The 22,907-nt window shown below is 40.3% G+C and overlaps 1 protein-coding gene across 1 annotated transcript; it reads right to left on the bottom strand.

The window, feature by feature from the left end:
• Positions 1–8,757: 8,757 nt before the first annotated feature.
• On the bottom strand, positions 8,758–11,827 carry LOC133917486 (protein WALLS ARE THIN 1-like). Its single transcript, XM_062361379.1, has 7 exons — positions 11,293–11,827; positions 11,092–11,154; positions 10,887–11,003; positions 10,523–10,760; positions 9,688–9,846; positions 9,304–9,455; positions 8,758–9,176 (listed from the first exon to the last, which is right to left on the bottom strand). Exons 1-7 carry the CDS (start codon positions 11,475–11,477, stop codon positions 9,014–9,016), a joined length of 1,077 nt encoding a protein of 358 aa, XP_062217363.1. The 5' UTR covers positions 11,478–11,827; the 3' UTR covers positions 8,758–9,013.
• Between the last annotated feature and the right edge of the window lie 11,080 nt (positions 11,828–22,907).

The following is a 22,907-nucleotide window of genomic DNA, read 5'->3' as shown; positions in this document are numbered from 1 at the left end:
TGGACTTTCCTGTATTTAAATAAAAGCCCCTGTAGTTATGCAGTTTAGCCCCTAAACTTTTTCATAATTACAAATAGGTCCCTCAATTTTTGCAAAAAGCCCCTAACCTCTCTGTTTTTATTTAAACTAAGCCCTTTTTATTTTCAGATTTAACCCTAAACTTGTTTATAGCATAACTTTTTTGTTTTAGCTCCGATTTAGATGGTTTTCACGCTCACGTGTTCGTAGCGATGTGTACTATCTTGTAGTACCTTTTTCATAGATGTTAGCTATTGTTTGGTTTACTGTTCTTAGTTGGTTTTGTTGTATGTTTTTCCGTTGTGTTTCGAGAGCAGTCGAAGAGCAGTTCGAGAATCTTCAGGACCAAGTCTTTGAAGAGTCTAAATAGCGAGTTGGGAGAGGCAAGTGTCCTTGAACATTTTGATCCTGATTTTGTTTAAAATGCGTTCTTTTATTTCAAACATGCATGCTGTTAATCTTGAATCCTATGTACTTATAGTATCCTGTTCCATATAATTCCTTGTCGCCATGTTGTTGGTAGAGGATATGATGGGTAGTCATGCTTAGCTTTGCACAAGGGGGTGGAAGGGTTAAGGATTAAACATGATTAAAAAATTATTACAACTATGAGTTGAGAATATTAATGATGGCATTAGCAACATGGAACCTTAGGCCTTGAGCAAAGTTGGGTCGATGATTATGAAGTTATGATGTTGGGTTAGTATTTTCTCAAATGACCTAAGTAAGGACCGGTCCGTGGAGCGACAATCTAAGATATATCGTACCAACCACGAGACCTGGTATGGGATAGGCCTAGCCTATGAATTAGTGGATTCCAGTTTTGTGCATGCCAAACGGAAGAGTGGTTGTGTGGGGACGGCAAAGGCCAGAACCATTTGGATAGTGGTATGAGATGTGTAGTGGAAGGGAAGGGTGAAAACTTTTCAGAGCTACAAGGTGCAAAAGGGGGCTTCTGGGTGATTTGAATGCCACTTTGATGGTGGTGAAACCTAGCGGGCATGCATATGCTGGATGAAACTTTGTAATGGCTTTGTAGTGACTTTCCGGGCAACACACCACTAGCGTATGTTAAGTGTTTTGCGGACATGGCACCAAGAAAAATCACGACTTGTGGGGAAAGCTGGACAACCTCTGCAGAGTGTAAAAACTGTTATAACAGTAGTGCTCGCGGTTATGAGAGACTTGGATCCTCACATGATTAGCCGAATCGGTTTGGGTTGGCTTGGTCTTTTGGGAGCCTGATATGGGATTCAGGTGGTTGGGAAACATGTGGAGGTGTTTCTAGGAGTTGGAGGTCTGCTGTTGATTTACCTAGACAAGCAGGATGCTTTCATAATACTTCGTTAGTAAAGTTGGCTTTTATGCAAACTTTAACTGTTACAACTTGTTCCTTGTTTAAGCTTGCATGACATTTTATCTTTCCACACTTGCGGAGTACAAGTTGTACTCACACTTGTTGTTTTTACCCCAAATGTCCTCCAAGCGCTGCTCAGACATTGAAGGAGATCCAGACTTCTTCGTTGATGAAGATGAAGACTGCTAGGCTGGTGTTTCCCCCGGTCAATTGCCTCTGGAAGTTGGAGTTTCGTGGAGTTTAGTTGTGTGCTTTTGTTTAAGACTTTGTGGTCTCTTTCTTTATTCTAGTTAAACGTTATAATAATGACACTGCATGTGATACACTGATAAAGTCACTGCATGTATGAAACTTGATCCTGGCATACATGTGGTTTACATCTAGTTTTGTCCCTTTCTAAAACTGGGTGTGATAGCTAGGCTCCGGGCATATTACCTCCGGAGCCGGGAAGTAGCTAAGGGCTGAGGGGGTCGAGGACCACCTCTCCAGTCTGGCCTTCGACCTCCAGAGCCAGGCAGCGGCTAAGGGTTGAGGGGGTCGAGGACCACCTCTCTCGTCTGTCCTTCGGCTTTGCCTTCGACACGCTGTCGCCAGGCTCCAAATGGATTACCTCCGGAGCCAAGCAGTGGCTAAGGGCTGAGGGGGTCAAGGACCACCTCTCCCATCGGGCCATCGGCTTCACCTCCGACATGCCGTTGCCAGGCTCCGGGCGGATTACCTCCAGAGCCGGACAGCGACTAAGGGTCGAGGGGTTCGAGGACCACCTCTCCAGTCTGGCCTTCGGCTTTGCCTCCAACACGCCGTCTCCAGGCCCCAGGAGAATTACCTTCGGAGTTGGGCAGCAGCTAAAAGGGTTGAAGACCACCTCTGGACCTTGTCTCCCAAGGTTCCAAATGGGTTTCGGTGGGTCAGAAATCTGGAACAAATTTGGAAGAAGGCCCTACCAGCGCCAAGCCCGAGGAGCATACAATAACCAGAAATAACGAGGTCGCCACCGCTTCACCTGGACCTCCTTAGTTAGCTTGCGTATCCACCACTACCAGATTCCTAAGGCCACCTCTCCCTTGGAAGGAATGAAACCAGCGATGATCTATGCGAAGGCTCAGCACGTCGGTCGTCCAAAAAACTAGCCATCGCCTACGAAGGGGACAAAGAATAGAGGCTAAAAGGCACGAAGGCACACAGACACGCGGTCCCCTGCTTGACGGACCCCCTCACACTTTTGCCCAAAAAGAGATACAATTGCCCCCAAGGGTCTAAATTATATTATTAAACAAATCATACATCCGGAGGACACGTACAAAGAAGCAAACAGTACAAAGGCCACTGTAGAGGAGGCAAAACCCGAGACAACAAACCAGGGGGAGAAAGAGTGCAAGGTGGCAAAAGACAACTATGACCCGTGGCAGGGCCATAGTCGAATGGCAGAACAAGGATGTCCACGAAGGACCCCCGAAGGTCCGTACGGATCCCGGCAGGGGCCCCGCATGGAGCGGTGTATACACCTCATCCACGGCCTGCCGCCATAGAAGCTGATGCAGTAGTTGACCCCTGAGCTGTTAGAAGATGAGGAAGAAACCGTAGGAGCCACCGTTGGGTCCTCCTTCTGCTTCTCCCTAGCCCTCGCCGCCGAAGTCCGCTCCTCCTCATCACTCTCCTTCCGTAGGAGATCCCAGTCGATCCCCGCATTATCGTCAGAAATATCGATGATCTCGACATACATGGTCTCCCAAACCAGGGGTTGGGCAGGGGCTACCAGTAGCTGTCCACCTCGTAGGGACGCAAGCCGGATGGCCACCGGAGCCACCACTAGTGGCCAAAACGGCCCAGTCCCAGTAGAAGCAGTCGAGATCATTGATGTTTCCAAAGAGGATGGGGAGGAAGACGATGCCATATTCAAAGACAAGTTAAGTGTTCTCTCGTGGGGTGGTGATAGATCCAGCTGGATGACCCTCACTTTATACCCGGGCCAAGCGGCCACATCCGCCTAGGAAAGAAGCGGAACCAACTCGACGTTGCTCCGTGGTGTCCCTCATTAATCTCTGGAGGCCCATGGCCATATCCTGGTCGTCCCACCGACACATGGCAACATCACGCGGCAACGCCTCATTTTCTCGCACGAATGTCCCATCACATTAATGACCTAGAGTCCTTTCGGTGCCTGCCAGGGGCGTGGGCAAAAGACCCTAGATGAACCTATGCATTATCTAGTCAGAAACGTGCCAGTGACACATCCCATCCTACCGTCCTCAAACGGGCAAACGTGGGGATTCCCTGATCCCACACATGATCCTCCACACTGACAAACTCAAATGGTGAGCAGACCCATCACCAAAACGGTCTGAAGAATCTAAATTGGCCTCGGCACGGACCTCAGAGCGCATCACCTCCATCGACGCCTCTCTAGCCCCGAGTCTTGATACCGTATACTCCAACTCCAACAGACTCCGAAACATACCTCCTCTGCTGAACGTCTTCGTTCTTCCACTCCGACTTCAACGCTGGATGCACCTCCAATCTCAGCATAACCCCAGGGTGTGCCGCCATCACCAATGCACTGTCAGCATTGAGCTTCACCATCAACGCCCGTAGTTCCTGTCGAAAAACTCCTCACAGACAGGGAATGACCTTCGGGCATTCTTGTTACAAACCTAGGCTGGAGTTGGTTTTCCTCTACATCCTCTCACCCCTCCAAACATTGAGGCCAGAGAATGAGGGCGTACTGTTGGGAGAAAATAGACCAGCCTGAGGATAATAGTTGGCGATCGCTATCAAAGGTCCCTCCAAAGCCTTCGGCCTCCAGACTCGGCAAGAGGCCCCATCCCTGGAGGATGCAAATCCCTTTAGACCACCTCTCCAGCTCATACGTGGCCTTCCGAAGACTAGAAGCTACAACAAGTACCCCCAGAGCCTTCGGCCTTCGAACTCAACAGAAGGCCTTATCCCCAGGGGCTGTGGGCCCCTTTGAGCCGCCCCTCCGGTTCCTATACGACCTTTCGAAGCCTAAAGGTACGATCAGCCTTCGGAGATAATATCGAGGAAGAAAGGACACGCCCCTCTCTACCGCTGACCTGACATGACGTGACGGGTGATAAATGCCGGTGCAAGTGGTGTTTATCCTGACACCCCTCATGGGGCAAGCACCAACATAGTTACCACGGTAGATATTTATCTTCTATGTAGGGTAAAAGGTAGTTATCTAGGATAAGGCCCAATAATTCAGACATGTCCTAGATATTTGTACATCGTGATAATTTATACACTAAGCTACGTACTGCCTTATAAATATGGGGTCGTGGTCACCTAGAAGAGGAGAAGAAAAAAGGACATGCTCAACACAGCATGGAGGAGCATAATCACAAAGTTTTCCTATGATACTCCCCCTAGCCCAGTCCATATCTTTACAATCAATACGTTCGTGGTGTTCCTTCCTCTCAAACTTCGTCTCCAAGCTTGAGTCTCCTCCCTAGAAGAAACTCTCGCCGTACTTGCTAGGGCAAGACGATCTCTTGCTCTAACATATATTTTATATTCTAATGCTTATTTTTCTCTCTTGGTTATACATGTATAAGGGCTTAAGAGCATCTAAATTATAGGGCTGATGCAAAAGTCTTTCTGGAGAAATTTTAAAGCACAATGATAGCTTGCGATGGATAAAACAAATCCTAGCCATGACACCATCGAAGAAAGGGTGGATAATTATCTGGAGCATGACATGATCATAATCAACACTATATTCATAGATATCTATGTCTAATGCTTACAACAAATGTTTGCTTTAGCTATTAATTACAATTAACATCACATGATGCCATTGGTACCTAGCAGTTGTGAACGCTAAAAAATGTGAGATACATGTTCTCAACTTGTTAGTCCCTACAATGGACCGCAATGACCTCACTCTTACTATAAGTATTTATAACTTCAATACTCCTTTTTCATTATAATATAAGAAGACTTTTTTGATATTATCTTATCTCTGATGCTACTGTTTTTATTTAACAGCTAAATGGATTGGAGAAACAAATAAACATTGCATCATAGTTAAAAGAGCTTAAAGAGCACAAGAGGTAGAGCCTCAGGGTTAGAACATGGCCTATTATAGAGAAATTCTGGGAGGCAATACAGACTGACAGGTACACTAAAACATCATTGCTTGCTGAAATAATTATCTTTCATTAATTGATTAAATAAAAATAAATAATTGTATAAAGTTTCTGCAATATTGTAGCATCTCTTGTAATCTATTCATGCTAAACTACATGGAATATTGGACAGAAGATACACTATCTAATAGTGTGACTCATATATTTTAAGCTTGATCATAAATATTTGTGACATGTTTAAATAATTGTATTATATTTAGATAAAATATTAATTTTTATTATAATATTGTAGCGTGATATGATAAATTTCAGACAAAAATTAGTAGCAGTTTTGTTGGACCCGAAACTAAACACAAGGAAAGAACGTTAATATTCCAAACACGACGGTGAAGAAGAAAATATTTCAGATGATGTTGTGATTGCATATAGTCCTCCCAAGCATGGCAAATTATCAAAGTCATCACATCAAACTGAAGATCAATTGTTATTATGTGTTCTTCCACTGCCATCATGCCGACAAATACATCTGAGTTAGTTGGTGAGCTTTGCAAATTTATCATGTCTATAGACCATGCTGAGACTTCGGAGTACGTCTATCTAATTTCATATAATATGTATTGTTTATATACATTATTCTTATTTGTTGTTACACCTAATGCAATACATTGTTTTATAGGAAAGAATGAATTCGAAGCTCTAAGCCTCAACCGATTAGCTTAAGGTTAAAAACAGTCTTGGAAATAATAGATTTGCAAAAGCCTATACACAAGGATTGTTTCAACATGGCGTATGGATGTACGCATGCGATGAATTCAACATGTTAAGGGACACCCAATATCAATGTATGGACTTTTAGTTCCGGGTATGATATAATATATTTATGTAATCATTTTGTTTGCACAAAATCTTAAGAGCTATCTTATTATCACAGTTAGTGTGCGACTTCAGACGAGAGTTGTCGCATAGAAGAAAGCTTGATGTTCAGTTGTTGGCAAAAATGTTTGATACGTGGTCTGGGAAGGAGTACAATATTTCACAGTGCAAGTTGGTATATTTTGTTTCATTGTTCGTTTGTGTTGTGGTTTAGATTTCCCTAATGATAGTGACTATTGTTTGCAAATTCTATTGCTGATATGTTCCCTCAGTCATTTCATGCTATTTGCATTCCACATGGTGGCTAGAAGTGTATTGGTATTGGACACACTATCTATACCGGATTGGTATTTAGAAAATGAACCCATAGTGCACTGTCAGTTGAAAACTCTAAAAATTTCCAATAAACTGAATCTAGCTCTAGAAATAGCAAATTCCCCGTGGATTCACGATATATGTGATTGGCGTCGTATGGTGCCAATTTGTGTTCCAAAGATAAAATATTGGTAAATTTCTTAAAACATCGGTTCAACAAATTAAATTATCCATGTAGATGTAACATTTTGTTCTTCTATAGGTTCATGTCGGTGTCTTTTTGTTATTAACTTCATTCGCGTGTGGAACGGTCAACAACTATAACCACCAATTTGCACTGTGAGTGTTCTCAACGACATTATATTTATATTAAGAAATTAGCCATCTGATTATACACTTTTTTTTACAATTGCAATAATATATAATGTACTTATAGGATGGGCACGAACTAAGAAAAAAAATTTTGGTTGACTTTCTAAAATATAATAGGAATGAATGTAAAGACAACTTTTTGAAGTTGTACGAGAATTTGTTAAACGTATTAGATAGTGCACCCTTCGGAATGAAAGATTCATTGTGCTATTATTTTTGCTTCTGACTATTCTACCGTTTATTTTTCTCCTTTACATAAGTTTTTGCTCATGACTTTAGTTATGTATAATTATAATAGGTGATCATAAACTTTCACATTGTAATTTGCTTAAGTAATATAATAGATGATTGTAAACTTTTACATCGTAGTTTGTTTGAAATTTTAACTCATATTGTAATGTTACCGATTTAATATGTATGCTCTTGTTGTAATATTATTAATTATATATGTGTTATTCGAGTACGCTTGCTAGTTGTGAAGGATAGCCCCAGGTCCGATTGGATTTAATTGTTAAACAGTCTCTCAGCTGCTGGATCGGAGAGCTAGAATATTCAACATGGAGCGTCCGAGTCTCATCATGATTGGCTTGGCGCAACAAAAAACAGGGATCGAGGCGCAACATTTAATCGTGCTTTCGCAACAATATGCCGAAATACAGAAGATCCCGATTGGATTCTCTTTGCAACTTTTACAAAGAACATCCACAACGAACAAAATCAACTTCTGCAATAAAGGTCCTAAAAAATAGAAAATAATCTCAATCTATCGAACAAAATCACTTGAAATGGTAGATATACCCCAAAAAAATAGAAGAACGAATATTAAAAAGCAAAATACACCAGCTATTGTAGCCAGTGCGACCACTACAACAAAGAAAATGACCTACCAAAACAAATAAAAGGTCTACTATAACAAATAAAATATCCGCTGCAATAAATACGGAATTTAAATGCAGCCAATTTTCAAAATTTCTGCAAGACTGAAACAACTAATACGTATGTCTACAACAACAACCAAGAGCGCAAATTCGAATCCATATTCGTGCAAAAAAAAAGTGGAAGGTGCAAAAAAATGGAGAGGCATAACATTTTTATTGCTGCTTGCAACAGACATTGGTCTCCTATAATTCCCGATTCTTTAATAAGTTGTTACATCTAAAAGATTATGCTTTCAGCTGATTACTATTAAAAGAATATAAGCAGTTTATTTTGTAAAACTGTCATAATGCCAGACCAAACCTAAAAACCAGTTACGGGAAAAAAAATCCATCCCCTGATCGAGTTCTAGAAATAAGTGTACGCACTAACTTGAAACCTGAAGAGCATGTTTTTTGCAAGTTGGCCAGTGGCTAGATGGCTAGTGTTATCAGGGGTCGAATTCTAGACGCGCTTTGGTGTCCATCAATTTTAGGAGTGCACACATATAGCATGTGTATATGTGCGCGCGCAGACACACGTGTATATGTGTGCGCGCGATAATGTGAATGTAGTAGTGTATGTCTTCAATGTACTTAAAAAATGAGTGTGCTTCTTGATGATAGCACAATAACCTGACAATATGCCAAAAACGAGCACCATATTGGGTGGCTGGTTTTTCTTATCTGTAAGGGCTTCCTACATTCAATTTAGAGGGGATATCATGTACAAATCGTTACGCAACCGAGCAGTTGAGTACTATCACACAAGTAAAAGAATTGTAATGTTCTTTTTGTCCAAAGGAAATAATGCTTTATATTGTCAACTCCATCAGTTCCTATTGAGTGTGGTTGGAACTGAATTCTTTCTGTGACAATACAGTGCTCAACATCAATATCAGAATAACACCAAGCAAAGAAATATAAATGTTTCTAAATTAACACCACTAACTATACACACTTGCATGACCTTGCATCGTTTTTTTTTTTTTTTTTGAAGATGCATCTGTCATATTAGTATGCACGTGATTATACAATAGCATTTCCGTTTTCTGTTCTCATGGAATATCATTTGTCACAGACTTCTCTTCTTGAGAGGACTCTTCACTAAGGAGACGCCTTGACAAATCTGGCTCATTTCCTTGGTTACTACTCTTCTCTTGACTTTTACCCCACAAGACAAAGTAGAGGCCAATCACTATGAGGACAGCTCCTATGATCCTGAGAAATTTCAGATGAGAACTAAGTTTAGATTCAGTATTGAAATATTCAGGGTTATGAAACAATTTATAGGATGATCATGGATGAGACGCAATAATCATTATTCAAGTTATATTCTTCTCCTTACCCTCCTGTATATAGTTCATCGCCAAGAATGACAGCAGCCATGATGGCAACCATGACGGTTTGTACTGGCTGGAAGATAGCTGTGAAGAGAGCACCACCCCTGTCAATGCACCAGATCTGCAGAGACAAGGCGACCCCTGAAGCCACTAGACCCTGCAGAAAAGGTATGTCCAAATTGTCAAGAAATATTTTGTGCTATCCTGATATAATGTAATTTATCAAATTGTTTACCAGCATTGGTAGTTTCGTTCGTTAATGTTTCTTATTGCAGTTCAGTTGTGACCATTAAGATACCTATGATTCTTTCAATTTCCTTTGCCTCAGAGTTACTTAGGATTTAAAGGTAAAATATAAATATTGTGGGTAGTTAGAGAGAAGAAATTACAGCGTAGAGGATTGTGAAGAGCTCTCCTCCAGAATGAAGCTTCCACTTCTCATTGTCATTCTCACAGAATGCTGCTATGGCCAAGAATTGAACCAGCCCAAATACCAGTGTGAGAGCAAGCACTGACAACCTGGCTGGGTATTTCTTCAACACTGGGGCCTACAGAAAAAATATTTAATCAGGAACAATGCATACCCATAGATACAATATTTGAATCTAGACGTTTTGTCCACCAATTAAATTATGTATCCCATATAGTCAGGATAGAAATGTTCCTCATGCACAGGTCTTCTTCCATCTTTCGCTATTAATAGTTTTTCCTTCCTTTATTTAAGGAAAGAATAAGAAACCATACTGAAACTTATCATCATGAACAATCAGGATATTATTATGCTTAACATGTTATAAAAATATGATCTTGATTTCTCTAAAAATGTTACTTTTGAAGAATCAAATGAAGTTTGGATGTGATGTGTATCGTTTTATCTGACATAAGGATTAAAACAAATAGCTTTGGCAAAGTGGTGCTAAGGTTGTAACTGAAAACTCTCATTCATGACTGGAATTTCTTTGGACTATATGTCAATTTAATTAAACTAGGCGGTGAATTCATTCTTCCTTTTGAGAAACTTTCCTAGCCTTTATTGTTTGAAAAATTACATTGTGAAACTTATATTTTAACTTAAAGGCACATTACAAATATCTGTTTTAACTCAAAGGCATATGATACAATTATAAACGGATAACTTTGTGCACTTCATTAGAATATTATGATCAACAAATGGTGTAGATCAAGGTGATAACTGCATATGCTGGGTTGAGTTGGAGTAGACACCTGAAGAACCATCCATCCAGACCAGGCAGAGCAATTGCCAAGGAGGAAGAGACAGCCCACTGTCCAGTTCCATACGATGTTTGGAGACACAACGCTGACTCCCAACATATGAGATGACTTGAAGTTCATCAGTGGTATCCCTTTGTAGAGGGTGATGATGGTGGCTCCTGCTATGCTTACCACTGTGCCAATCACTTTTGCCATCCCATATCTTTTCTTGATATTTACCTGTTCTAGCCTGGTTAATTAACCGCAAAAGAAATTAGAACAAGAAATTATATGTATAATCCAATTTTCCAAAAGAACACCATTTAAAGAAAAAAATCAACAATTTTTTATTAAGAACACCCTATTGCTGAATTACCTTAGGCAAGCAGCAAGGACAAAGGTGATCGCGGGGACAGTATTTTGGATAGCAGAAGCATAGGTTGGGGACAGGTAGTGCAGACCAAGAAGGTAGAACCCCTGGTTGCAGGTAATCCTGAGAAGACAAGGATGTGAAAAATTAGAATCTGAAGCAACTTATAAAGAAAGGGTCATGGAGACTCAAATCTACATTTAGCGCTTACCCACAGAAGGCAAGAAGGAAGAACTGGACCAGCAAAGAGAAGGTCAGGGGTGGCCTATTTTTCCTAGAAATGCAAGATAACAACAAGATCAGCTCACAACAGAGCAAAACATTCAAATATGCCACATAGAAGCAAAAAAAAAAATACTTTTAAAGTTTTGTAAACGACAGTGAAACAATGAAGTAGTATGCATGAGCTCACTTCTCGAGGAAGTAGGCGAAAGGGGTGATCAAAGCCAAGGCGATGGAGTTGCGGTAGACGGTGAAGACGATCTTGCTGATGCCCATGTTGAGGGCTGCCCTGGTTACCACATGGAACCCTGCCAGGCAGCACTGCAGCACCAGCACCCCCAGTAGCAGCTTCACCTTCTCTGGGGTGTTCCCCATCCCCAAGATCACCTCCTCCTTGATTTTCTTGCTTATTTCCTTCTAGTTTCACCTCTAGTCTAGCTAATAAGATACGAGTCTGTATGTTAATCTGATACCAATGCTTGGTTGCACCTTATATATATATAGGAGGAGACAACCTGTGATGCTTTATATTAAAGATTCAGTTATATCAAGAAAGTGTAAAAAAAATCGAAAGAAAAGATAAAGCCAGTAGATCCATGCACGAACAAACAAAATTAAACACAAGAAATATGCATGATTCGGTTTCATGAGCTACTAGCACCACAAATCCAAGTTGATCCGAGTATTATGAATGCAATGCATGTTGCAGGGAACACCAAAAGCCATGATGCCAATATACAAAGCTGACACATGAAGTAGGAGCACGCTAGTTTCACCCCCACTTGACAAGATATGTCCAGCACTAACCACATGCAGCTGCAACAATACATGCTGAGTCCATCAGAGAGATCCTCGTCAACCCATCCATGTTACCATGTGCCAATACGGTTGTAGATGTGCCTCCGATTGGTCAAAACCTTTGCAGGCCCAGTTGCAGTGGTTGCAGCCCCTTCTGGGAACATGCAAGCACAGGAAGTCTCTTCTGGGAACTACAACACAAAGTGCTATTACTATTGGCTTCAAAACTCGCTTCACTATCGGTTTTAGAGTCGACAGTGGACAACCGACTACTTAGTGAAGTGTTTGCTTCACCACCAACAAAAGACCTTTATACTATTACCCTACAACTTTGAGTACGTGTTTGCGTGTCAGAGTGTTTTTTTTTATATGCAACTCAATTCTAACACTAATTTACTATTGTGTGATATATTTTTGCAGTTTTTATTGGATCCTCCTTGTCATCCACCTAGACTTAAGTAAGATTATTGTCTTGGACTCACAAAAGAGAGATAAATTAACTTACCAAGAGCTCATCGGCATGCTAAACAGGTAAACTCGATTATTTAATCTTCACGTCGATTGCATCTAGTTTAATTAGTATTTATATTCACGTACAGGGCATACACAAGATACTGCAAAAGAGTGTTGTTTACTTCAATACATACATGAAGTAGTATGATGTAAAAATAGATTTTCCATTGGAATATTCATGTTGCTCTCATTGGTCCTAATTTGCTCTTAAACCACACAATACCTTGATTGTCCTCTGTAAAGCCTGATGCTTTATAATCCTTGATAAGCTGCCTAATTTCTTTGAGTTTTTCATCCTAAGTTGACACTTACGAATATCTTGTTCAAGTGTGCAATCAACTTCCATGGTAGTTGCTTCCATATCTACCACAAATCTAAGGTTGAGCTTCTCAAACTCTTTCCACAACTCAGGTTGACTTTCTTGAACCATCACCGAGTTACAATAACTCTTTCTACTCAAAACATTAGCTACTACATTAGCCTTTCCTGGGTGATAATGGATTCCCACATCATAATCTTTGATTAACTCTAACCAATGGTGTTGACAAAGGATTAAATCCGGTTGGGTGAATATGTACTTCAAACTCTTGTGATTCGTATATATCTCACATCATTTTCCAATGAGATAGTGTCTCCAAATCTTTAATGCATAAACCACAACTGCTTACTCTAAGTCATGAGTAGGATAATGTTCCTCATGCTTCCTTAACTGCCTTGACGCATAGGCCACAACTTTAGATCTCTAACATATTTGTATGCGGTAACAAATTCAACACATCCTTCACCTCACTTGGATCTACTGCTACACCACCAGCTGCTATGATATGGCTGAGGAAAGTGACTTGATCTAACCAAAAATCACACTTGCTAAGTTTGGCATACAACTGATGCTCTCTGAGTGTCTGCAACACTATTCGCAAATGATCTTCATGTTCTTCCTCACTCTTGGAGAAAACCAAAATATCATCAATGAACACCACCACAAACTTATCCAAGTAATCCATAAATACCTTATTCATGAGGTTCAAGAAGTAAGCTGGTGCATTGGTTAATCCAAAAGATATGAAAGTATACTCATATAATCCATATCGAGTACTGAAGGTGGTGTTGGGTACATTTGATGATCGAATCTTCAATTGATAATATCCATACCTTAGATCAATCTTGGAGAACACTCGTGCTCCTCTCATATGATCAAACAAATCCTCAATTCGGGGTAACAGATACTTGTTCTTAATAGTCACATCATTGAGTGCTCTATAATCTATACACATCCTTCGAGTACCATCCTTCTTATCCAAAAAAAAACTGGGGTTCCCCAAGGTGATGTGCTTGGTCTAATAAAACATTTACCTAAATACTCTTGGATTTGCTTCTTTAACTCAACTAGGTCATTAGCGGACATTCTATATAGCTATGAGGGTCGTACCAGGTACCAATTCAATAACAAACTCAATATTTCGATCTGGTGACATTCTGGCAATTCATCGGGGAAAACATCAGGAAACTCATGAGCAACTCTGATCTGTTCAATGGGTGTACCATCCAGTGAATTGAAAGAACATTCTTTTGCTGTTGGGACAGTAGCTACAAACTCAACTTTAGTTCCATCTCCATTGGTTAGGTGAACTGCCCTTCTAGCACAATGTATTACTCTATCGAACTTGGCTAACCAATCCATTCCAAGGATAACATCTATGTCTTTGGATTCCAAGACTACAAGATTCGCTGGAAAGTCTACCCCTTTATTTTAAGTTTCATCCTAGGACACATGTATTGTGCTTTCATATCTCCACCTGGAGAACTAACATGCATATTACTCTTCATCATAACCATAGGAAAATCATGCTTGGTAAGAAACTGAGTAGTTATGAACGAATGTGAAGCTCCAAAATCAAATAAACCTAATGCGGGCTAAGAGTTGACAAGGAACATATCATACACCACATTCTAAGCATCTTGAGCTTCTTCTGCTGTGACATAGTTGACCTTCCCACGGACGAAGTTCTATTATCCATGATTGTTCTGAATAGGGATCTGACTTCCACTGCGTGACTGAGCTTAGCTTGGAGTTGACCTTGGTGTGTTATTGGGCTTGGACTGAGCTTGTATCCTTTTAGGGTATTTATTCACATAGTGACTTTTATCTCCATAGTAGAAACATCCTTTGATTGGGTCAGGAGTAGCTGGGCTATTCTTGACTTGAGTAGAGGGTGAAGTTGAACGAGGTGTCTGATAATTAGGGCGTTGAATAGGAGCTTGAGATTGAGGTCTGTTCTGATTGTTGGAGCAAAACATAGGTCCTTATTGAGGGGCTTGAGTTGCCACATGGGGACGTGTGTTGCTTCCTTGTCCTTGAAATGTTATCTTCTTCTTCTTCTCATTCAGCTGATGGCGCTTGTGTTCAACTACTAAAGTTGTGTTCACCATGGCTTGAAAATTGGCAAACTCTTGAGGTAGTAGGGCATACTCAATAGCATCATTCAAACCTTCCAATAAGTGTTCCTGTTTCTTCTCATCAGTATCCACTTCACTTGGTGCATACCTAGATAGTTGAGTGAACTTGGTCACATACTCTCTCACAGTCATTGGTCCTTGCTCAAGCTCATGAATTCCTTTTTTTTTAGGTGAACATCTCCTGACAACACATGGTGAGTGCAGAAACTAGTTTTGAACTCCATCCAAGTGATAGCTGATGGGTTATCATGTGCGACACAGTATGCATCCCACCAGTCTAAATCTTGATCGGCGAGTTGGTGCGAAGCATAGAGAACAATCTCTTTCCAGTGCATTATGCGACTTGTAGCTTCCTTTCTATGTCCTTTAGCCAATCATCTGCATCCATAGGCTCCACTACATGACTGAAGACTAGGGCCTGAGTTCTCTTGAATTCTCCAAGTCCTTATGGTTAGTGGGGTTGAGGAGCATGAATTGGTTGTTGCTACTGCATCTGCACCATGGTTTGAGCTAAAGCTTGCAAGAAGTCTGCATAGCCATTCATTGTTCCAGAGACATTAGAGGAGGTGGGGGTGGATTCTGGTCGCTGTTGTCATCCTCATTGTCACCATTGATGTTCGTTCTTGTGTTAACTATCTGATTAGGGTTGAAAAGAAAGATATGAGTAGATAATCGATACTAGAAAGGATTTAACTAAGGAAACTCAACTATATTATATTATATAGATATTAAAGATGTGTCTATGAACAAGGTACCAAAGCATTCCACAGCTCACATCAACACAAACAAAAGATCCAAATCACACATTTAGCACTATAACAATTCTCACACCATCATTATTATGCTTAACGATTACATCGACGCTCGAATCTAACGACATTAAGATGATTCTACTAAAAGACTCTACTACTGGGACTCCTCTCTAGTGTGGGATCCTGAGAAGGAATCGACTGATCCTTCTTCTTCTATGGCGGGGGCATTGAGGCAGGTTTTCTTGCGCGGAGGTGAGTGGATAGACAAAGCTTCATCTTCATCTTCTACAGGTTCTTCTTGGTTGGCACGTTGTTCATCCTTGAGAAGTGAAGTGACAAAAGCGAGGTGACGACGAACATCTACCAACTCCCATAAAACACAGTCCAGCTCATCTTCCAAGACCATGGTGAGCGCCACTTGCTCACATAGCTTGGGGCTTTCTCCAAAGGTGTGTGCTTCACGGACGGTTCATCACTTCCACGAGTTCTTCGATGACAGTAGGCATAAGGAGAGTCGACCATCTTCTTGTTGTACTGATCATGGACATGGGATATGGATTGACATGCTGCATCTCAAACACCGGCGGTGAAGGTTGCTCTTGGGGACATTGCTGAGTGAATGCCTACAACTCGACGAACATCCAGACCTTCATCTTCGTTTCACTCATAGTCATAGATAGTGACTTCGACCTCCATTCTATATATCCAGAGTGTTGCTTCTCAACTCCCTTGTAGACTAGCTTCTGCGTATGTCCAAGTACATAAAGTATTCCCCACAATAAGCGGGGAAAGTGTCCAGCGTGAAGACCATCACTCTCATAGACATCAGGAACGAGGTCCATATTGCGGAAAGTGGATTCATCACTCTCCTCTTCAGTTGGAACACACTGAAAAATGGATGGACGACCTCCAATTGAATTGTGAGCAGTGAGTAGTTGACGAACCATCTATAAAGAAGAAAATAGGATATAAGAAATAACCTTAAAGATAACAAGAGGCAAGAGAAATAACTAAGGGAAGGCTTCTATGGATTGAGAAGAACTAGGAGAAACCTTAAGGATGACCATTCTACTAGGCTTGTGGTCCTACAGTTAGTATGACTCTGATACTACCTCTGTCACACCTGGTTTTAACGGACAAAATCAAGTACGGCTTATGTATACCTAGCATGTTTAACACACATAAAGACATCACATGTGAAGTAACAAAAGTAATACTTTAATTTACAACCGTTTAACTCTTACAAAAAGACTCCAGCTAAACAACTCTATTAACCAAACGACCGAACTAAACGACGACAACAGAACGAAAGCATTGGTGACCAATCAACTCCACAGACACCGACCAAAAAACACGCTCCTAGTAAACCAGGTCGTGGTCTTGAAAATCTTCAAAGTCCTCTACTGAGCAGCATATGTATTGTGGGAGATAGCAAAGGTGAGCACATAGAGTACTCAGCAAGTGTGGTAAAGTAATGACATGCAGGTTTTCAACAAGAATAGGCTAACACATAGTATATTTGTATAAATGCCAGTAAAGAATAATAATGTAATTGATAAATATTAAACAATTATTAAGTGAATGTAACTCAGATGATCCAATAACTATTACCCAACGTTACCCACCTTGCATACTATAATCATCTAGCACCACCAATACTACCATATCATAACCATGACAATTCCACCACCATATCTAAAACCAACTAATCATGTGAGGATCCAAGTCTCTCATGACCGTGAGCATGACTGATATATCAGATTTTACAGTCTACAGAGGTTGTCCAGCTTTTCCCATGAGTAAGTGGAATCCATGTTGCTGTGTTCGCGAAACACTTAACATACGTTAGTGGTGTGTCGCCAAGAAATCATTGTATGACATTTTCTACTAACCAAAGTCTAATCCAGTATGTATCTGCCCACTAGGTTTCACTACTAGCGATTACATAATTTCCTTCCAACCCAGAACCCCCTTTTGTGCTGACCCAACACACATCAGAAAGAACTCAGACTAGTATGCCAAGTCTTACCCGTATCGGACTCATGGTTGGTACGTCACTTCTTGGGTTATCGCTCCACTAACCAACAACATAACCATGACAAACTATAAACACCAATTTTCTCAAGGCCTAAGGTTCCATGTTGTTATACCAAATTCATCATCATATTTGCCGTCATTGTTACATATGATCATTAGTCAAGTATAAGACACTTAATGACATTCCTGACAGCCTAATCATTTCTACATAAAAGACACCTAACCATAAACCACTTAGATTTCAAGAAATGATAAGGGAATATCTAGATAAACCCTAACATAGGTGACTACCAATCAAGTTGACAGTGCATTCAATTTGTAAAACAAAAACATTTAAAAACATAGGTTCAAGATGATCAAGGACACTTGCCTTCTCCTTGCAGCTGCTCAGTGGACTCTAACTCCTAGTCTTGATTTTTCTCAAACTGATCTTGGGCGTTGTTGTCTAATCGCATAATTACTGACAAAGCACACAAAAATACACTAAAAATAATACACAAAACAAAAGAACAACAAGAAAAAACATATCTAGAAAGATAAATCTCTAAAAAATGAATCTAACGGCGCAAGAATCGCTGAAAAATGAGCTAGGATGGAAACATTATGAGCTTTTTACTAAACATGGGCTTTTTTACAAAATTACCATGAACTTCAGAATTTATTGGAATTGTTTTTTACTAAAAAACCTTGAATTATTGCGTCAACAGGGGTTTTATTACGTAGTAAAGATTAAATATTGTTTTCAAAGGAAAAATAAATTAATAATTCTCAGATTAATCTGGGCCATTGGATCTAGATCTAACGGTCTCGGCTCATGGACCGGATGCACGGATGCGGTGACTGGGAGAGGGTAGACTCGGCTCATGCTGCTCACCGTGGACCAAGAGGTGACGACGACTTAGGTGCGGTAGTAGAAAATCGGATGTTCGCTGGGATCGGGTTCAGGAGGCTAAGGACTCCGGCGAGCGGCGGAACAAAGGCGCGGGAGCTCGTGCGACTCGGCAACAGTGTAGGCAAGGGCGGCACACCACCATAGTGGCTTGGCGATGAGCGGCGGTGACTTTTGGCGGTGGAGTTACATGTAGAGGGTGTTACGATGTTGATTTCTCGATGGGAAGTTGGGGAAAGGTGTGGCGTGCTTCGGGAAGGGCATAAGTATATTTGTAGGTGGGGAGGCTCGAGGAGGCTAAGACAATTTCAATTAGGGTTCGATGGTGGCAGATATAATCCGAGCTCGGCTTTCCTCTTTTAAACGTGATTCGCTAAGGGATAAGGCGGCAACCGGACGCTGGGATCATACGGATCATTCCCTGAGTTTCTAGAAGATCTCCCCCTCAGATTAGGTGCGAGATAGCATGGCGGCATGGTTTGTCTCAGGGGCGTAGTAGTCTTTGGGTCAAAGACAGATTCGACAGACGAGTCCCACCCGTTAATGGCATGGGAACGATCGGTAGTAGGAGGCGGAATGCGGAAAGGCACGAGCGGCTGCTGGTGCTGGTGGGCTGGCTGCGAAGCTGGGCTGGGAGCGCGGGGTTGCGGCGCAGCCCAAACGGATGGAGGAAGGGAGCAGCTTGGGTCAGGCCGGTAGACCGGGAAAGGGAGTGGGTCGGTCGAGGGAGAGAGGGTTGGACCAGGAAGAAGGGAGGGAAAACGGCCCAGGTAAATTAGGTTTCTTTTCCTTTCTTTTTTTTCTATTTCTAATTTTTCTATACTAGAGCAACAACTCCAAATAAAAGCCAATAAAAACCAATAAAACCCTAAATGTCTAACTCCAACATGAAATGCATTTCAAGCAAAATATATCCTATGCCAAATTAGATTTAATTTAGAAAATAGGTTTTATCCTATTCTATTTTTTAAAACCTTAATTAAATTCTAGAACATTTTAGAAATTTGCAATAATTGAAATCTAGGGTGTTACACGGGGATGACGGGGCTAGGCGAAGGGGGTTCAACTTTCCACAAGCGCAAGTATCAGTGGTGGCGGAAGAGTCGGGGTGGCGACGGGGACGAGGCGGCGATCTCAGGGATGACGGGGACGGGGACAGTGGCATGTGGAGGAAGGTGGACATGGGCACAGAGGTGGCATGGGGTGACGAGGGGTGCATGCTCCAGGGATGAGGATGGGGATGGCGACGATTTTTTTCTAAGTGTTAGTCGGCAGCGCATAGCTTTTCATAGGGAAGGGGATTCACCGTCGGCTTATATATGTGGACAGATAGTGAATGGGTGCCTTCACTGCCGGCACATGACTTCGACCGATAGTGAAAGTACTTCCATTGCCAGCCTAAGCGGTCCGCCGGCAGTGAAACCCCTTTCATTGCCGATGCGGGAGGGGGGGAGCAAAAAACATTTGCGCGCACGCAAAAAGTTTCTATTGGAGCTTGGTAATTAAATAAAATATAAAAAATATAATTGGATCTTCCTACATACCTAAATATCATGGCAAAATTTTCTAATTCATTAAAATCAAATAAATACGCTCATATCTAAAATTTCCATATTTGAGCATGCTAATTAATTACAATAAAAATATATAATTGGAGCTTGGTACATACCTGAATATCATGGATAAATTTTCTAATTCATTAAAAATAAAAAATAAATATGCTCATACCTAAAATTTATATATTGGAGCTTGCTAATTAATTAAAATATAAACAATATATTTGGAACTTGCTATATACATTAATATCATGGCTAAATTTTCTAATTCATTAAAAATCAAAATAAATACACTCATTCATAAAGTTTTCATATTGGAGCATGCTAATTATCATGGGAGCTCGGTACATACCTAAATATCATGGCTAATTAATTAAATTTTCTAATTAAAATATAAAAATATAATGGGAGCTCAGTACATACCTAAATATCATGGCTAATTTTTCTAATTCATTAAAAAATAAAATTAAATATACTCATACCTAAAGTTTCTATATTGGAGCTTGCTAATTAATTAAAATATAAAAAATTAATTGTAGTTTGCTATATACCTTAATATCATCGCTAAATTTTTATTATTATTCAACCTTTATGTAGGACTAATTAAGTATATTGGAGTTTGCTGATTAAATAAAATATTAAAAATATAATTGAATCTTACTACATACCTAAATATCATGGCTAAATTTTTTAATTCATTAAAAATCAAAATAAATATGCTCATACCTAAAGTTTCTATATTGGAGCTTGCTATATACCTCAATTATATGCCTAAATTTTCTAATTCATTAAAAATAAAAATAAATATGCTCATACCAATAGCTAATGTAAATCAATAATAAAGACACTTTCCACTATAAGCAACTAATTGATGCTTCCATATAATAAATGAGGTATAATTGCATCTACATTGTCTTAAAATATCATGGCTATAGGTTCATTTCCATCATTTCAAAATCTAGAGCAATTTAACAAATAAAATTCAACTAAAAATAGATTAGAGATAAATTTATATACCTTGGAGTACCTAGGGCATGAGGATTCCTCAATTTTGAAGCCCCAAAAACTAGGTGACTAAAAATGGCTGACACCGAGCAAGAAAATAAGTCCTCTCTGTTATGCTCGGATTTGGGGAAGGAGGGGATTATTTTTATATAGTCGAGGCATCACTGACGGCTTATATAACTAGCCGACAGTGATGCCCTGCTATCACTGTCGGTCGGTAGCTTCAACCAACAATGATAATGGAGCTAAGTATCATTACCGGTTCAAGCCATCATCCGATAGTGATCATCCTTGTCACTTTTGGTTTATAAGTCACAACTGATTCTTCTTGCGCGCAATGAATCAGCAGTGATGGACAGATATATAAGATTAATTTTGTAGTAGTGTTTATTGTATCATGGATCATTTTCATTCCATGCTTTGGCACCGCATGATCGGATTAGGATTTTTGGTTGCACTTACCTTGAACACGATTTGTAGCGTATCCTTGATATATAGTATTTTGGTAATATAATTGATCATCAAACTGTTTCAACAGCCTTATGGTCTACGGAAACTAGCTGTCTCACTGTCTGGGAAAGTATGTCAATGTCTGAAATGATACAAACTCTGGGTAAGATGGTTTGCACCTACACATTACTAAATTAAAGTAATCGAATCACATATACCACGCTACACTTTCATCTTAATTCGCTTTATTGGACACATTAGGATGCATAATTGCGACCTTCGTCACGCCAATTTTATCAACATTTGTATATTGTCTTCATCAGGTATATTCTCTAGCAGGTATCGGTTACACATGCATCTTATTCAAGTATATGCCATCATACATGCATCATCTTATAATAGGCAGTGGTGGAATGCATCTCACAAAAATGAGGTCCTGAGGTTAATCATGTGCATCAACAAAGTCTTGCCGTCTCATGCATTGCAGATAAAATCGCCAAACAGGCCAACATAATGAGCTATGATCACATGGCATCTGATTCTCTCCTTATTATTCCATTCCTAATCATCAACATGGAGCAAACCTAACAAGCCGAGGAGTACCACTAATCTTTGTGATTGATTCCAACCGCCACTTAGATGACCTGGAAGGGGTTGTACTAAGGGAACAACATCCAACAAAAGATTCACTTGTTTTTTCCCTTTATGATCATTGGCTAATCAATATCTCGTTAGTTTTGCACAGAACTGAAAATTTTGAAGTCTAGGAGATTGGCAGTTGTAACTTAATTTGGCTAGGATCTCACTCAATATTCAGAGAAGTGAAATATAATTATAATTTTTGGAGTCCATCCAGCGCATAGGCCCGATACAACTTTCATTCCCACATTGCCTAACCAACTTAGAGAGGTAAAATGTTTTCTCTAAAAAACAAATTCCAAGAGTGCATGACAGGCAGACTCACCTCTCCCGTTGATCAAAGAAATATTGTCAGGGCAAATCTTTCTATGTCTATTTTAGTTTTACCGCTAATTTTCTTGTGACTATGTATGATTTTAGTTGTTGATCTATTAAATGTTGCTAATGCGACCATGGTAGAATCAGTGCACAACAATACTACCCGGCTTTCTCAATGAGACTCCCAGCTGGAGCCCACCGGACAAGTACAAGCATTTGCATTTAACACCACCACAGATCACACGTGCTGATGCAAGCGTCCATCAAGCCTTAACAGGGATATTTTCTGAAGAATGATCACCTTTGTCATACACATGAACCTGCAATTTTCCTGAGAATGTTGATCATTGTTCCTCAACAAACAAATTTGATCAATGAATCTAAGTACCAA

The sequence above is a fragment of the Phragmites australis genome, chromosome 5, assembly GCF_958298935.1.
Source record: "Phragmites australis chromosome 5, lpPhrAust1.1, whole genome shotgun sequence".
Lineage (NCBI taxonomy): Eukaryota > Viridiplantae > Streptophyta > Magnoliopsida > Poales > Poaceae > Phragmites > Phragmites australis.
Note: the sequence above shows the minus strand (reverse complement) of the source record. Positions and strands in the feature narration are given on the sequence as shown.

Bases quoted from the DNA above. Each gene is read 5' to 3' on its own strand.
- LOC133917486 (XM_062361379.1), bottom strand. From the start codon at position 11,477: ATGGGGAACACCCCAGAGAAGGTGAAGCTGCTACTGGGGGTGCTGGTG. The intron at 11,155-11,292 runs GTGAGCTCATGC...TTGCATTTCTAG, and splicing joins TTCGCCTACTTCCTCGAGAA to GAAAAATAGGCCACCCCTGA. The intron at 9,456-9,687 runs GTAATTTCTTCT...CCTTTTCTGCAG, and splicing joins TCTTCACAATCCTCTACGCT to GGTCTAGTGGCTTCAGGGGT.